General features: G+C 37.6%; 2 protein-coding genes across 3 annotated transcripts in view; both read right to left on the bottom strand.

Annotated features, from left to right (window-relative positions):
• LOC124158837 (hepatic leukemia factor-like) overlaps positions 1-3,059 on the bottom strand; it is a 91,102-nt gene extending 88,043 nt beyond the window's left edge. For both annotated transcript variants that reach the window (XM_046534199.1, XM_046534200.1), the window contains exon 1: positions 2,871-3,059. In XM_046534199.1, the coding sequence (XP_046390155.1) occupies positions 2,871-2,958 (88 nt within the window). In that variant the 5' untranslated portion in view covers positions 2,959-3,059. The remainder of the gene's footprint in view (positions 1-2,870) is intronic.
• A 2,999-nt stretch (positions 3,060-6,058) lies between these two features.
• On the bottom strand, positions 6,059-17,108 carry LOC124158836 (reticulophagy regulator 3-like). The gene is made up of 6 exons (XM_046534195.1): positions 16,463-17,108; positions 16,228-16,386; positions 16,046-16,151; positions 11,278-11,452; positions 9,747-9,899; positions 6,059-7,589 (listed from the first exon to the last, which is right to left on the bottom strand). Exons 1-6 carry the CDS (start codon positions 16,657-16,659, stop codon positions 7,138-7,140), a joined length of 1,242 nt encoding a protein of 413 aa, XP_046390151.1. The 5' UTR covers positions 16,660-17,108; the 3' UTR covers positions 6,059-7,137.
• Between the last annotated feature and the right edge of the window lie 1,382 nt (positions 17,109-18,490).

Here is an 18,490-nt window from a genome sequence, read left to right as displayed (position 1 = left end):
CTTTGGCGAGGATTTTGACTTCTTTAGGTCGATGATGTGGCCAAGTAGTGTTTTCAATCGTTAATGACTTATGGACGGAAAAAATCTCAATTAAAAGTAGAAACACTGAAAGATTTGTTGCTAGTAAAATGTAACTTGCAAATGCTATGCGAGAAATTTTATGAAATGATTATCCAGAGACCACATTTGTTAAGAGCAATTCACTCTTTAGAAAAGTACAAATGGTTTAAGAATTTAAAAAGGTAAATCTTAGTAAAATGTTTTACTTCAGCGAATAAACTAATATGTGGTGCATTATTTAGTATGGGTAGTCTTGTAACAATCAAAATATCTTGTCAATTTATAACTGTCATTGTAAACTTGAAAAACTGTACAGTATAAATATGCAAAAATAAGTTTACGAGTAAAATATACAGAATTTAAATAATTATGTCACTAATGGTGCTAGTGAGCTGCCTTACTGTTTCTATCCTGATACTGAATCTGAGGAGGAAAAACTGGTATCCGACAATTACGATGCTAGTGTCTTTTTTGTAATTTCTACATGTAATTAACCATAAACAACACAAAAAGTGAGTGTTTGAAAGTCTCCCATAGTTAAATCATCTGACCATTTTAAAGGGCAATTTTAAAAATTGAAATACCCTACCCCAAAAATTTTGGGCGCGAAAATGCTTAGGTACGTTGTGCTGTCCCTTCCAAGATATGGTCACTTTAACTGAGAGGACGAAGGTCATTATGCAGATGATGGCACTGTGTCAATTTTCCACTCTGGTTGCGTAATGGGACCTAACTATGAAACTAAGAAATGAGTCTAATAATTTTCAGGCATATAGTTAGGGCAATGGCTTAAGTTAAGTAAACAATTATAGTCATCTGTCAGGTCGTGTCGGTACATTAGTTATAGCAACAAATACTCTCATATTGAGCCAAAAGCAGAACCATATTGTCTTTAAATTATTTCAAAAGCGATCTGTACAAGATAGTGATAAGTACAGGGCAAATATGATCATTCACATGGGAACTCACATTGCATCAACATGGTTCCACAATCAATTCTACCTTCCGTAGTTAAGTTTATTAAGTGGCAAATATCGGCATGAAATTATGTTTTCTATGTTTATATGTAAATGAAGTATTGGTTTCTTAACAGCATACCAAGAGCCAAGTGTGAAAAATATTAACATATATTTGCAGAAACGAAGTGCATGCATAACACTATATTGAACTTATTATACTTCAGCCAATTTTATTGTTTATTTCACTTGATGGGTGTAATGTGGTAGTATTTTTACCTTTTTGCTGTATTTCTGTACATTTTATAATGGTTCGCATTAGCTCGCCTCCCTTAATATGCATTACAATGTAAATTCTTTAATGTAATCATCAGTAGATGAAATCTGGCCGACATGTTTTACTAGGGTGCAGGGCTGGTTCAGGTACCCTACATCATGTAGTGGCCATTAAGTTCCAAAAACGGCCAGATGTAGGCGCATCTTCCATATCATTGGATGAGGGTGTGCGATGAATAACATCGCTGACAAGGAGATGTGGAAGAGCAGAACAATATAGGGAGGCCTCAGGAATAGAATCCGACATATTCCACGAAGTGTAAAAGTTGAGTGGAAAACTGTATCAAACCAAGACCATGTTGTTACAGTTGATTACAATGATATTCTACGGCCTAAAGTCAAACCATGCCAAACCATAGGCTTCCCTAATAAAAACCACACTTTACAAGTATTTGGTTAAAGGTGCATAGTTATCTATAAATGTGGAAATTTATTCGGTGGTAGGAGATTCCTGAACTCGAGTAGCACCCGCATCCCTAAGTTTCCTAAATCAGTTTCTTTCTGTGTATATATGAAATATTTGACACATAATTAACAAAATATATGTGCTTCCCATGCATGAATAGTGTTACATACATGTTATCTCAGCTCAAGTGTGCTTCTTCGCTATTATCAGCACGCAAATTGATAAATGCGCCGGTCCCGGTGACGACGGGGTAAAAGTCCTCGCCTGCCAAACCGAAGGTCGCGGGTTCGAGTCCCGCCTGGGTAGGCTGCCCCAATCCAAGCTGCAGGGCATGGGCGTTCGTGTACGTTTAATGTTGAATGTTATGAAAAAAAACCGACGTAAAGGCCAAAAAAAAAGCTTTTTCGGTGGTGTAGCAATAAATACATGTATTCAACTTCAAATTCCTTCCAAATTACCTTAAGAGGCTTAAATGCGCTCAAGAACAGAAGAAAATACCTACAAAGATACTCTAATACATATTCAACACTGTGACAATAAAAAGGAAAAGGGCTCACACTATCACGATTATTGTTGCAGAAAAATGGTAGCAAACGTTCCTTTCATAGGAATTCACCTGAAACGGTGAGTCTGAAATGCGATATTGCACCAAAATTGTGAAAAATACATCTAGTCTAGGGCTATGGTTCAATACCGAAGTATTAAGCGCAGTAACAGGTACATATTTATAATGTAAAGCACTCAGAGCGACGCCTACGCTCTTAACAATATATAAACGGACAACACTGCTTAAAAATTGTTAATCACAACCGACAAATGCATTCCACTGCTATCTACTGCATTGAAAATCAAGGTCTCGGCAACGAGCCAAAATATTTATGCACAAGAAACAAACACTCCTACAATATAATGGGTGTGTACTCTCATGAAAACCTTTCCTACGTATTAGTTGAAATACAGAAACGGAGCAACGGTATTCTAAAATAAAAATAAACCTATAAGATAACTCCTTCCAAAATATCTTGCCAAACTGAAATTGTCCGTCAAATTGTCGCATAAGCTATCCAAGCATGTAATATGAACGCGAAGCATAGAAAGCATCAGGTACTTACATGACGCTGGAAAAACACTTGTATGTTCCATCGCAGGTTTTATACCGTTTTGGATATAATAAAGCAACGAAGATGTCTTTTCACTCATTTCACGGGCTGCCAATACGCACACATAAGTAAATTTAGATGTAAATAAGCCACAAAATCCCCAACCTCACGTCTTTAACTTCTGCTGAAATACATGCTGCCTGGTCACGACATCTGCTAAACAATATAGTATCGAAATAAATGCGCGGAAGTTTTCAAAATTGATATATCGACACACGGAAACTATATAATTATTATTGAACCGATATTATAGATGGATGCAGAATGCTATGGGCTAGAAACCCCAGGAACCAACTCGTTACATTTTTAAACTTTTGCTGCCGGTACGCTCAACCAATTTCTACTTATTTTGAGGAGGAAAAGTATAGATGGCAAGGTCACAAATTTGTAACATGGAAGAAGGAGGAGTGCATGGATCATATAGCTATATATGAGGTCGGTCAACAAATTTTGGCCATATACGATTTCAATTACGGTCCAAAGCAATTAAACTTAAATTTATTTCACTCACTTTGGACTCTTTTGAGACAAAAATTAAATATGATTACCCTTTCAATTTTCTTCAAACTCGACAAAGCCAGGAGTGAATCCTCCTCTTTCCACATCTAAATGTTTTAGGTGCATGTCCTCCGAAATACTCTCCCTCTTTATAAAATAGTTCTTATATTTCTACGCGTAAAACGGTATCAATTTTTTCCCGGCCATGGCCTAGTTTTTAAATACCTACTTTAAAGTGTACTATAATTATAGTATCCCCACCCTCCATCATCAGAAAAATCCTCCCTCTCTATGGTTCAATGCAAAGGTTGGTGCAGGAAGGGCAAGGGTACTGCTCACCCCTTTTGAAATTTACACATTCAGGAAAGATTTCATCCTCCTGGATTATCACTTAATTATCCCACGGCTTCTTCCCAGATTTGAAGCCAAGTCCCTTCAGTGAGCAGGTAACATTACTACCCTCCCTCCCCAACAAATCCTCAGAGTATATGCCTATATTCATATTGAAATATCCAAGGTCTCATGATGGGTCTAGATGGCCTATATCCATCAAGTGAGTTTGTATAGATTTCCTCACTGTGATTAGGAATTTAAGTTCCATTAAATATAATAGAGATCTGGCACCTCATCCGTCCAGCTCTGTTTCCGACCAACTACCCTTTCCAGGCTACGTCCTACCTATATACCCAGCCGGCGGACCTCGAAAAGCCCGCCGACTTGGCATAGGGAGGCAGGACGGTCCGGGAAGGACAGTCGGCCGGATTTAAATAAATTTTGCATAAAAGTAGCATCAATAGAATGATAATAAAATCCACTTAGGCATTTCCTTATTAACTTTCTCCATGTCTCATTTGTATATTGAAGTTTGGGCTTCCATGTTGTCCTCAGATTTTGGTCCCTGTGCTTCAGCCAACATGCGAGTGCTCTTGTGTTTAAATTTATTCTAAGCAGCAATCATACAAATTGGTATGAGAACAATGGTGAAAATATTGGAAGACTTCCTAGACTTCAAACGCAGTTCATTCTGACACTATCTGGTTTCCTACACTGGTGAATATTATTCCTAAAAGACAACTCCAAAAACATCGCAAAAAAATTATTACGTCACTTCAACCAACTTGATACAAAGAAATTACCAAAATGCAAAGACCCACAGTGACTTATTATAAACAAAAGGAAGACACATTATATTGAGTTAGGATGACCACAATTTTGATAACATGATCATTTTCATATATGTTAGGTGAATTGAAGGATACTCAACCACTTTTAATGAGAGATAAGATTTTAAAAGCATGATTGCTTTATCCTTACAGTGGAATAGTGTCACTGATCTTGTTGAATATTCTCTCCAAATTTCTTCTGATGAGATCACCTCAAAAACTAACAATGTCACTTGAGATTCAAATTACTACATAAATTCATTCATGGGGATTTTGTCAGGCGTGAATGGCTATAATTTGAGATCATTAATCTGAGAATACACAAACCCCACAAGAATACACAAAAGGCACCACAATATCTTATCAGAATACATATGATGGTGAAACTAACTCCTATGGCATTCGTGCTTCATGTGATGTTTATCCTGCTGATACCAAAGGTATTTCAAATATTTAGTTATGATCCAGTCATCAAATAAATTGACGATTGACAATACAAATTAGAAGGCCCCCATGCGACGCTTGTGAATTTAATATAATTGACCCTAGAATAGGTATCCTGCTCAAAGGACAATTGCATTGGTGCAGTAACTGATGCGGCCTCCAAATAAAAATTGCCTGAAGTTGGCAGCCTAATGTACACATTTTTTGCTAGCCTTATTTAACATTTTGAAAATAATATTGGTAATTTTTACAATAAATAATTTCAAACTCTTTCTTTCCAAAAAATTGTATCTCAAAGGTGCCAGTAGCAATGGACCATGTAAAAAAGGACTTTGATATTCTACTCCGCCTGTATCTGACATGCCATTGCAGAATCTAAAAATTATTTAGATTATCATTTCCTATAATATTTAGTGAAAATATATACTTCCACAGTAACTTAATCAGATTTCATTTTTAAGTGAAAGATTAATCAGGTTCTATTTTAAGTGAAAAGCATGGCAATAATATGTTCTTCCCAAGATTCCCAACTTCTCAGGTTCACTCGTGGAGGGGGTATCAATACCATTACAATTTATTTAGTTCAGTGTTCCTCTACAGTTGCTTCCAATTAGTCACACAAATAACTATCCCTAGCATCATGCCTATCTCACAGAACACAACGCTTCATCCACTTTTTCACTACCTTGCAGGTTTGATATAATTGGGTTCAAGACATTTCCATATCAAGAAACAGATGGGATTTCAAGACATGATTATGATGCTGCATTCTGTTTGCCTTCCGCTTCTCCCACAAAACAATTTGTAATTGCAGAATTTTTAGAGGAAAATTAGTTTATTTCACAAATTTTTAATATCTGCTACCTAATTCATTAATTGCAAGATAGGCATGACCTCAAAAAGATAAGAGAGTGTGTTTCTGTTCAGTGAATGCTGATTTCAGTCAACATTGGCAGTTCCTCAGCATCAAAACATCAATAAAATCACTACAAGGCAAGTGTGAGAGTCTTGTGGTGTGAAAAATAAATGCGAATAGAGGAGGGAAAAATAGCCTCAATTGGTCACTCAAACAGAATCAAGACATGATTAATAACATTCCATTTACAAATAAAACAAGAGCATTCCATTAGATCAACATGGTAACAATTTCATATGAGAGCCATAAATAAAATATAATGTACTACACACAGACGAAGGATTCTCAATTCAGGTATACCTGAGAGAAGACTAGGATACTCACCATGTGTGATGTACCAATTGTGAATGCAAAAATAAATCAATTTCTCACACTATTGGAGGATACATGTCAAGATTTGCAGTTTGTACATATCTATATCATTAAAGGGTGAATACAATATTTTGAACATAGGAAATTGGGGATAAATTAAATGCTTTACAATATCTAATAGATCGTGAGATTCACAGGCTAGTACAAAATACAGTCATAACTAACTAAAAGTGTATTTTAATATGTACAAATATTCCTAGTTTCACAGTTCAATAGACTTCACTACCCAAGTTTAAAATAGAGAATTGAAATTTCCCTGCAACAAAGTGTATGCAAGTACATGCTAAACAGTCTACACATATATTGTGAAAGGTAGAATACGCACTTAAGTCAACACTTTTGATAAAAAGAGGAAATATTTTATTTTTACACTGAAATTAAACTCCAATATATATTTTGGTTTTCTAACTAAAACCATGGATCTAAAATTTGTATCCTGAAAAAAATATAAAATAAAATGTGAATTCTTTTCCTCTTAAAAATTTAAGTACCACATCAAATATTAGAATATTCATTGAAAAAGCAACAAACAATAATTCTTAGGAATAAACCATCATCATTTAAATTTGAGCTGTGTTTGAGGTGCTATTAGAACCAGGAAGTTATACTGAAAATTTCATTAATGGCCTGCTAATGTCTCGTCCATTCTTGGCCAAAAAAAATGAACTACCTTCCATTACCAGGAGACAGGAGAGTTATCCACAAAATATCCTGATACTCATATGGGCATACGCTCATGTCACAGTAATTAAATGAAATATTGTGCACGCATTGTTCACATTTATTTTATATGTACATTCTCAGATCCAGAGTCAGTGAGAGATCACTACGAAAGGTCTTCCTCAGAGATCATTTCAAAGTCTTCGTCACTCTCGTCATCATCGCTTGGGGGTGGCTCAGCAGCCCTGCTCTGCACCCCCCTGCCCTGTGCCACACGGCCTTGCACTGCTAACGCCACAGATGCAGCAGCCCCTGTGCGCACTAGAAGCTGCCCCAGTAATTGGCCCATCGGGCCCACCTTGCCACCACCACCCAACAGCGACAATGCCTCCCCCTCCTCCTCGGAGCTGCTCCCGTCAAAGTGTGTGCTCTCGAAGCACATGACATCCTCTCCCTGGTGCTGCGGCCTCTTGCGCCGCCGACGCACACCATCCACCAGGCAAGGCGTCAATGCAAATTCCTCAGGAGCATCCAGGCTGCCCTCGAGTGACTCCTGATCGTCATGTGGTGGCATGCGTAACACATCCAAGTCCAGTGCCGAGATGTGCGCCGTAGAGTCTGCAGAGAGAGGATGAATGAGGGGTCATGAACAGTAATGGCAAATGTGACTTTTATGAGAGCTACCATGCTGCCAATATTATGATAAATCTTGTGTGCTGTTAATCAGAATCTCTGTTATGTACAAGTCTGGCTTATAAACATTTTCCCAAACTGAACAAATTCAAGATGAGGATAGGAAAAAAATTGAAAATAGTCCATCAAGCTAGAGAAATTAAGAGAAATATTAATTAGGTTAGGTAGGAAATTCTGAATAAATAGACATAACACCATAGCACTTGTTCTAGGCTTCAGAGAACCACAGTTAACAATGCTACAATTCACACTACTCTCCTTTAAATTAAACAAGCACCTTTAGCTATAACTAGGGACACGCAAAAGGTGGGGTTATTTTATAGCCAAAAGTGGTGTTATATTTTTACAAAAGCGATGTTATTTTGCCCTGAAATCGGTGTAATTTTTACGGCAATATAATTGATGCTGATTGAGAGCCTTCCTTCCAGTGGCCCAGCCATTGCCCTAAATGTAGGATATTATTGACCAGGAATAATTTAAGCAATAATATACATGGAATATTGACAGAATTTACCTATTTTACATAATTTATCCTTCGCGTATCCATATATCCAGCTTACATAGAGAGAAATTACTTTTAAATGTCAGTAATATCAAATGAAATATTGCTATTGTGACCAAGTTGTCATATCTTTTTGATTTGTTCTCTTATCTGTTAACACAGTGCTATAGCAGGAAAGAAATCTTTCTGAGTCCATGTTTGCAGAAGGGATCCAAATTGCTTAAAGGCACTTAGATGCAAACGATGTCTCAGACATTTGAGCTCCTGGATTGCTTTAATTATATCCACTGAACCCCAGGAATTTTGCTTTTGCAGTAATTTCTGTAATTCTCCCAACCACAACATCAACTTCTATACAAGAATTGCCATGAGAAAAATTCTCCTGGACCTGGAATCGAACCACGGACCTTTGGCTTTACGGGCCACTGCGCAGACCACTACGCTATCCAGGTTCTTTAATTCTCATGGCAATTATACCGAGGCTCATGGTACTAGGAGTTAGGCCCTCGCGGTCCATCAAGGATGGCAACGCGAGGGAGAAGGGACTTCCAAGAAGCCACAACCGGTTGAGAGCCTCAAACCTGCGCTAAAGCCGCGCAAAGCAGTATGTGTAATATTTCAAACCCTGCCACATGAACGGCAGTGAAATATACAAGAATTGCCACGAGAAAAAATTTTTAGGGAGGGCGTAGAGGAACTCCCACTTCGGGCACAGTCTGAACATAGTATCAATTAATCTGCTATGAAGTCGGGAACTGTCAAGCATTTTGCCAGTTCTTCCTTATGGTGGACTGCAAATTTTTTTCATCTCCATCCACGTCGCACACCCAGCTGGATGAGTTTGTCACTATCACGATTTTACGCTAAGTGTAATGCAGTGTTGCATTCTTCAGGATAACCACAATTTACGATGCCTTGATTTGATCAATTTGATTTCCATTGAGCTAGCATTGGTAGATGCAACTGTTCTACAGCTTGATTGCAATAAGATATTACTTAGTTTTTTTATAAATGATTAGATATGACTAGGGACATGCAAAAGGTGGGGTTATTTTATAGCCAAAAGTGGTGATATAATTTTACAAAAGCAATGTTATTTTGCCCTGAAATCGGAGTTATTTTAACAGCAAAATAATTGATATTATTTGAGAGCCATGCTTTCAGTGAATAAAATCAAACGAATGTGCTTGTTTTTTTATGAATTAATGCAATTTAATCACGTATATCATACACATGACTACGAATCAATTCCGCAAAGTGACAATAAGTAAAGGGGATAGAAGAGACATGAAATTTTGGCAAGGTAAGTTTTTTTGGCAATGGTTACTAAAAGAAACGTTCTTATTAAGCTTGCAATTATGAACTTCTGGTTTTTCGGTCCCGTGAACTTCGTAATAACGAGAGTCTACTGTAAATATACAAATATAATTTCATCCCTGGGACCTCAAGTCTCTTTAGGGGCCCATAATACCATAAATAGCACTTTCTTACAAGCCTTATAATTAGTGATTGAACAAACTGATCATAGTGCAAGCTTCATACAAGGTCTGATTCATGAGTGGTGCATATTTTCCATTTACCTGCACCACTATTGGTGAGATCGCCACGAGGGATAAGCGAGTCATCATCTACTCCTTCACTGCACTCTGCTCCAACACTTAGGTCAGCTGCCTGTGCCAGCACAGCAAGAGCCTCCCCACTGCTCTCTGGAAGGTATTCCTCCACCTCGTCCCCTGCACGTAAGAAAAAATCCAGAGGTGAAGAAACCGTTTTTAAGTGCAATTATTACTCCAGGGAAAAATCAGTCTGCATTCACCAGGATTCAAAACCTGGATCTCACGAATTCTGGCCAGTTTTAGCACTTGATGTGCACTCCGGTACGGTACACTACTGGCTCCATTAGCCACACTAGGTACACATCTGACCTAGACTGCTCTAAGTGGTTGGCATGCTCCACCAGAATATCTTAAGCCCGTTTACACGGGGCACGCATTTGCACAGTCTGACGCATATACGAAGGCGCAGTCAAAATTGCATCCTGTAAAGCGGTGAATTGCTAGAACACATGCGAGAATGCGTGGATGTGAGATGGCAAAATAGCCTCTGTTCTAATTTTGTTCATACATTCACACAATTCCACGCCATTTTAGAAATTAATGAAGTTCTAACCTGCGCAATTCCATGCCCTGTGTAAAACAACCTTTACATATACAGTGGAACCTCAATCTATCATTTTTCGGGGGGATGGACAAAAAAACGATGAATGCAGGAAAACGATCAATGCAAAAATGTTTGTCTAAGTAGCCTATGTCCCAGGACACGCAGGATATTGGCGTGTAATTATGATATTCGTTTAAGATTTCAAACAAGATTTTAGCTAATTACAGAAATACTAGTATTTTAAGGAAACACTTAGGTCATATTGTTAATTTGACAAATATCTCTTTCAAATATCCCAAAGAAACACGCCACCTCGCTAAAAAATGTTTGCACTCCACTCAGCATTTACACTGCTATTATGGATCTGTCTCGTGTAAAAATTCTTATCCATCAAACACCATTTCCAGTATACGTATTCACGAGAGAGATGTGCATGTTCTCCCTTCAACAACTGCTTTCGCCAGCACAGTGATTTCAGAATGTTAATGACACAATATTTTCACCAAAATGAACTACTTATTTATCAAACGACAGTTTACTACATGAATTTAACACTCAGCACTCCCTGTTAACTTCATTTCTAACAGATCGCCAGAAATTACAGAGATAAGGGACTCTTGGTGAAGGTTTTCCGGCGATGAAAACTCTCGCTATGGCGAGTGCCAACACCAAAAGGTCCTCGTAAAAACGAATTTTTTTACAAGCTAATTATGGGGTAAATTGAAGGTGCCTAGGCTATCTCTTGTAATGGCGGGGGTCTCACAATAGCCCATACTCGCTTTAATGAGGTTCCACTATAAAATGTGTATCATGCCTTTAAGTTTGAAATACCACAGTGCATTTTACCATGTAATATATTGTCGAATGGAAAAAATAAATTATTATGAATTATAAGACCACAGAGCAAAAAATATGGCAACAAGGCATATGCACAGAGCTTGACTCACTCACCACTTGGCGTAGAGGGAGCTAGGAGGATTTTGTGGAGGGATGGATGCCAGAAGCGCAGCGCCAGTGCTGGACCCACCAGAAGCAACATGGATGCAGCGTACGCCAATGGAAGACCCGGGAGGGCTTGCCCCAGGGCAGCAACCGACATAAAGAAGGTGAGCATCCATGCGCAAAACTGCACCAGGATGGACACGGAGGAGAAAACATATTGAAAGTCAACCATATTAGACATGGTGAACATACTATTTACTTTTTATTCCTGCTAAGATCTTCTAATTATTCAAAATCGCAATTTTATTGGTCACTCAACCAGTCTCGGCGTATACAGACATCTTCTGGCAACATAAATTAGATACTATTTTTGGTTTATCACTGCCTAAGTTAAAGAGGTTATGATGGCAGAAGTTTTATCAAAGAGATTTTTAAAAAATAACTAAACTCTGAGCACAAAAATATGGAAATAGGAAAATAAAAACAAAAATTATTTTACAAAAAGAAAGAAGAAGATGCAGCAGGCCTCATAATAAAAGCAGGATGGCCAGTAAAGTCGGAAGTTAACATTTAATTTTTGTATATAACCGAGAATGGAATGGAAAGGACTTCAGGAGGAGTCACTTATGACAAATGGATGTGTTGGGGTGACTTCTTAAATATGCTCAAGAGCATCCATTTTCTATACTTCTGAGACAGCAGGCTACATACCAAGAATAATATCATGGAGTAGAGAAGGTGCTCTGTAAACAGAGAACTCCTTGAATCTCCATTCATTGGGGATCTGTGATCCTAAAAATGTATCTTTCCTATCTACCCTCTAACAATTCTAGCATTTAAATTTAGTGATTTTGATTCAAATTCAAGGAGGCCATAGATTGAAATTTTGAAATTCCCTGAAAAAATAATGTGCGGCCATTTGAACATTACTTCAATGACTGAAGGGTTATTTATCCTCACTACTAATATAAAAATATTATATACTAATAACTAGAGGTCCGTGAAAGTGGTTTTATTTTTTGCTAAAATTCGTTTTAAAACCATGTGATTTTGGTGTTATAGCAAATCTTGGCGGTGTTATTATAATGCTACAATTTTCCAACGTTTATAGGCATTTTATTATTTTATGGTACACGTTTCATGATACTTATACTTTTATTAAGCATTTTACATAACATTGAACACAATTTCGACTGTACAAAATTTCCGATAAAACTAAATGAAAGAAATGGTTTAACTTATATTGGTTCAAGTATGTAGTCTTGGTGAATACGATCGGCAGACGGCAAATTCCCACTACCTCATATGTACTTTGAGAGCCATTCCAGAATTTGTGGATTGTCAAGTTTCTCTACACTAAATAAAGCCTTTAAAATGCTTCTGTAGTAGCAAAAACAAGCTCCTCCTTTTCTTTCTTTGACTGAGTGACTGTGTTCAAATGATAGCTGTCGTTTTGTGGGTCCCCTTTCTTTCACACGTTTATGTGCATTGCTACTGATGTGCTTTAACAAAGTGTCACATCTTTCAAATTAAAATCTTTTATCGCAAACTTTGCACATTAAAACTCTGTCTTTCACATAAAATCCTTCTCAGCTGAATTCACTTTCCCTGGTATGAACAAAATCACTAGGTTTTGGCATTTTAAAATTCCTGTCCTTCGTTTGATATTTAAAGCTGAAACCACGATAAACAAAACAGTCCAACCACAAAACACAACCTATCACGATGGTGTTTTTTCAAACTGAGTGCTGGGTAGCTAAGGTATAACCATAGTACTGTATAACTTACAAATTGGCCGAATTGTTTAATGTCGTGGTTTTCCTTTCGATACCCCTCACCCAAGTGTTGAGGGAAGGTAGGGCAGCAGCTAGATACAACAAAATTTCTTAGTTTTGATTACAGATGTTGCCAATCAGTCAGGAATGGCAGTGAAAGAAGCACACACAACAAAACATAATCGGATTCAAAGAAACTTGAAAAATTATTCCCCATTTATCGATCCTGAAACATCTACAATGAGACGCTTCCTCACCTAAAGAATTAGATATTATATTTGGCCGATATCGAAATGATTTTTTTGCATTGTAGCTCAGTGGAGAGCCGAATATCCGACATCCGCTAAAATCCCTTACCCAACTGCTATCGCTTTGTGCTTTCAAATAACCATACGTGTGTATGGATGTCTTTAAACTAATCGAATCGCACAGTTGACGGCACGGTGCCGTTGACGGCCGCCATGGTCACCACGGCGCCCATTTCAATCCGGCCCGGCGGTGCACCGTCTACGGCGTGAAATACAGGCAGTGCTAAATTGAGGCCGCTTTTTGACGAAACGACTTTTTGCCGGCCACCGTTCACGTCACGACGCCGTGAAATTCAGGCCGCTTTCAGACGAGATGACTCTCTGCTACGCTGTGGGCTGTGCCGTGAACGGCGGCCCAGTCCCAGCCAGTGGCCGTGTTCAAGTCAACGAAATTGTTACATTAGACCCACACTCAAGGTTTTCCTGCAACAAGTTATCCAATAAAGCTGTCTAATGCATCGCGGTGAGTCACCGGAATTACTGCTCGGCATTGACGCGTACCGGGCACGTGAGCTTGTATTTCCACTCTTCCGTGGCCGTGTTAAATTTCTTTCCGCACATTTTTAATTCATAACATCTAATTCTTCAGGAGAGAAAGCGCCTCATTCTAAATATTTAAGGACTGATACATGGGAATCGAAGAGAGAGGCTGTGATAAATTTAATGGCAAATTCTGGAGGAGAAATCACTACAGTGCACGATATTACGCGGGTGCATTATGCACGAGACTAAACGAGCCAATTAACCTTGGGATTGTAATGGAATAGAGCAAATGAACGTCAGCAGCGTTAAACAATGAAGGCTTAGGCTTCAATAGATTATGACTCATTAGATGTGATTTTTTCGCTAATCCACCTAAAATAGCAAAAAACGCAAAATTTCGTTTTAATTTACCGATTTCGCGATATCGTGTCTCGCAAAATTCACGGACCTCTACTAATAACAACAGAATATATAAAAATAAAATTTATTTAATTTAAAATACAGAAGCCATAGCTTAATGTTGATGGATAATTATTTTATCTGTGTTTCTTTTTCATTTTACTGACAGAGTTCATTCGCTTTTTGTATTTCAAAGTTTACTGACTTTTCCTAATTTTTCAATGACAATATCAGAAAATGTATGTACCTTTTACAGGTATATTTTGACAACCTCACACCAAGTGCCCCACTTCAGAAAAACAAGTGTATCTCTAAGGATGTTACTATTTAAAGATTGGCATGAGGTTAAGTGATTCTCTGCATAAAACAATTTGGTTATTTTGAGAAATTTTACCCACACAATTGAGTGTATTTTATAAACAAGTTCACATTATTTATGCACATTATTTCTAATAATTACTGATTGCGACGTTGTGATTTACTTGGAAATAATCCAGCATGAAAATATTGTATATTACTTGGATATGTTCAAGATTCTTTAAAATTATGCAGTGCCCAGCAAGTCGCAAAGAAATACACAAAAAAGGACACAGTTAACAAAACTATTTAATGATGTTTTTCACCAATAGAAGCATATTCTCCTTTTTACAGTATTTTTTGTGGCCCTGACAGGTATTCTTCGATGGTTATTCATGACATCACCTCTAATGAAGATTACAAACATGCCTCAAAATGCATTCTCAACATAACCAAATTGTTTTATGCCAGATGCTACCCCATAAGCTTTTAATTATATCCTCTAGAGTCTCATCCATTTATAATAATAAAGCAGACTGATTGCCCATTTTATTTACAATTTTCAAACACCTAAAGACATGCTGAATCTTGTGATCTCTTTTCCAAACTGGTGAGACATCATGTATTTCTAACTAAAATTATTTTTCAGCAATATACTTTTAATTCGTCTTGCATCATCTTTTCAAGTATATTTGATTAATAAAGCTTATGCATTACTATTACCCTTGTGACAGCTGTCACCGAATTGATTTTAGGAAGGAAGTTGAACATAGGAAATGTTGAATCTCAAGCAAGCAAAAGATATTTTCAGGAAGCCTTTGACACACCCACGATTTAAGTTGCTATGACAACTTCTGGGCTTTCTTCATTCTAAAAATTCCCTAACATGAAACTAAAATTATCACCTAAGTTTGAGAGGAAGTATAGATAAAAACAAACTAAGTTTCTTTAACATGAGATCTTTTCAATTTTCCTTTTATTTGTGCCCCTTATGCTCATCCTTATGGTGCACCTTTTTGCAATGGCAGCTTTACCACACATTTACATTCTGTTACCTGAACTTGTCTCATTTAAAATAAATCACTACATTCTCATTCACTGGTTATATACCTAGTGATATGGGGTTCTGACTTCAAAGGAAATTAGCATCATATGTTTAAAGGGAAAGCCATGGAATGAATTATGAATATGAGGTATGTGTAGCCTCTGAGACATGAAATTAGAATAGTAGGAAGTTTGCTGCAACTTCCCCAGGCTGTATATAAACCTGTAGGTCCTCATCCCATGGGTGACAACCTAAGAAGTCGCTAAACTCACCCTTAACAAAATGACATAGTTAAGTATGAATTCTCCGCGGTGTGATTCTCATTTATGACCTCTTTTATAATGAGTATGTGAATGTATTTGGTCAACAAAGTCTCATAAATGTTCATGGAACAGATAAATAAAGGGCGTTAACAAGCCATACTAGCGTACAAACGTTAATGATGAATGTAGTGAAGCCAATGCACTAACCAATCCAGGATAATCCTGACGACACTTCACCATCCAGCAGTAAAACTTGCTAGCACAGGTGCGAAGGTGAACATAATATCGGCCGTCTTCTTTCACGGCTGATGTTCTGTAAGCAAGAGTTATGGATTAATACCACTAAAATAAGAATATATCATAAAGATCAAAAATATATATCCATTCACCTGCAATTTCGGTAACACCAATCACCGAAAACGGCAAAATTGGTCGATTGAGATTTCACGAACGGAAACAGATGCTCATTCCAAAAGTTGTAAAATAATATAAACCACAGCACCAAGGTCAGTATACAATAAAATTTTCTTTCGAATGCATATATGAACCTGAAAGAAAATAAAGTGACTAAAATTCTGAGACTTCAAAAGCGATGTTGACAGCGTGACTAAGATGAACAGTTACCAGAATATTAAGTTGACCAGCAACACACATGCTGCGCTCACAAGAGGATTCTCCCACACTGCGATATATTCTATCAACACAGCATATTGGTCAAAACGATTAACAATTCTATCGTTACTTTTAAATGAACATTTCTCATCTTCATTATCTCTCTTCCAAGGCCATAATCGCCAAAAGAAAGTCCTCCAAGTTGTCATCTTCACTTGGTCAAGATGATTTCTCGCAATGAGATTTCACTCGGTCGCTCTCCGAGGGTGGTAAGCATGAAAGTTGTCCGTAAAATCTGCTTCGTTTCACTTCATAAACTTACAATTTCAGAGGAATCAAGCTGCTCCACGCATATATATCACACTGTTACTACCTTCACTACGTCCTTCACATTTCACGTGTTGACACAGTCGAGGTTTACATCGATAAACAGATGATATGAAAATTTGAAGCGAGATTTGCGCATTAAATTACTATCCGCGGTCGGCGGGATTACTGTCTAGCTTTCAACCGTGATGAACTGCGACTAAATGAGAAGGCGAATGGAGCGGTTAGATCGAGATCAACCCCACGAGTGTTTCTGTACTATTTCTACGTCTTTCCAGCCTCGCTAAGGAAGATTCATGCGCAACTAGTACTTAGGTTTTTACGCCGCGGCCTTCGAGAGTTTGTGCGCATTAAGTTGCGTGCGATATCAATTTCTTGGTTATCATTAGAAATAACTGTAATCAGAGTAAATTTGACGGTTCCCAGAATCCAAACGATCCGCTTAAACTATTTGTTCAATTATATGTTATAGTATTCGTGACGAAGAACATAGAAAAAACATTTTGCGAAGGAAACCAAAATAACGGTGTGAATGACCTAAGAATTTGGCGAATTGTCAATTTCAGAGCTTGCGAAATGGCGGTTATTAGACGAAATAGTATGCAGTACGCTGGGACGAAATTAGAGTCGTATGCGCAAACACATACTTCGCATTATTGGTTTTAAAGCAATGTGATCATAGACCAATGATTAATAACCAAGTGCACGAACCCGCACAGCAGGGGACATTGTAGGGATATTCGATTTTGATCTTTAGTATCAGTATTTGGTCCGAGAGACGTTGCGAATCAGTATATGGATTAGTAACTCTAATGCCAGTGACTACTTACATGTCAATTATAATAATGCTTTAAAGAAGTTGGAAATCGACGAAACAGTGCTGGCATAATTATTGATGTCACACATTTTTTTATAAAGCCTGACGGATACTATGTTCAATGGGGACGTTCCAGGGGTATCTTTGAAGGCAGACGCGTAGATGTGTCATGAATATCCCATAGGAATATTCCGAAAAAATTGAGAATGTTCGTAGAATATGCTATTGATATACCTTTGAGAATGTCCTATTACATATTCAAAGCAGTGGCGTAACTAGAAATATGCTTTTTGGGTAGGGGGGATGGGATGGCCTGGGGTTGTCGACTTCCCCCCACCCCCAAGGCAACGGTAGGTCCAGGAAAAAAATGACATGCGTGGATATCCATTTCACATCATTTTGGCACAAGAAAAATTAACTTAAAACAGATGCAGTTATTATATGTCAAAGCTAGGCAATGATTTTAAATATTTTTTTTATTTCTCTGAGGCTTTGGGGGCCGGATCTATCCCCTTATCCCCCCTATAGTTATGCCACCGATTCAAAGGACACTTATATCGGTTGTGTGGAAATATGTCTCTATTTTTTTACTCGTCAGCACATGTGCTAATACTTTTCATCAATTAATGCCGAAGCAAAGGCGTACTCAGAATCAAAACGGTGGGGTGGGAGGGGGGGAGTAATGGTCGTTCAAGTTACTTATACTTATTAGCATGGAAAAGGTGAATGAAACCAACATTTTAAGAAAATTATTACTGTGCTTTATTGATATTAAAAATTATTTACTGAAAAAAATTTTAGTTGCATGTCTTATAATAATATTATTTTATCATCAATCCAGTCCTGATTTTACCGAAAGACTTATGTGATTTTTGCTTTTAAGAAGGGTGGGGCCA

The sequence above is a fragment of the Ischnura elegans genome, chromosome 5 (genome assembly GCF_921293095.1).
Source record: "Ischnura elegans chromosome 5, ioIscEleg1.1, whole genome shotgun sequence".
Lineage (NCBI taxonomy): Eukaryota > Metazoa > Arthropoda > Insecta > Odonata > Coenagrionidae > Ischnura > Ischnura elegans.
The sequence above is the reverse complement of the archived record's forward strand: the minus strand, read 5'-3'. Positions and strand labels throughout refer to the sequence as shown.

Excerpts from the sequence above, each read along its gene's own strand:
- LOC124158836 (XM_046534195.1), bottom strand. The coding sequence starts at position 16,659 with ATGACAACTTGGAGGACTTTCTTTTGGCGATTATGGCCTTGGAAGAGA. Across the intron at positions 16,387-16,462 it reads CTGGTCAACTTAATATTCTG|GTTCATATATGCATTCGAAA; the intron begins GTAACTGTTCAT and ends ATTTTCTTTCAG. Across the intron at positions 11,453-16,045 it reads GTCAGGATTATCCTGGATTG|TTTTGCGCATGGATGCTCAC; the intron begins GTTAGTGCATTG and ends ATCCTGGTGCAG.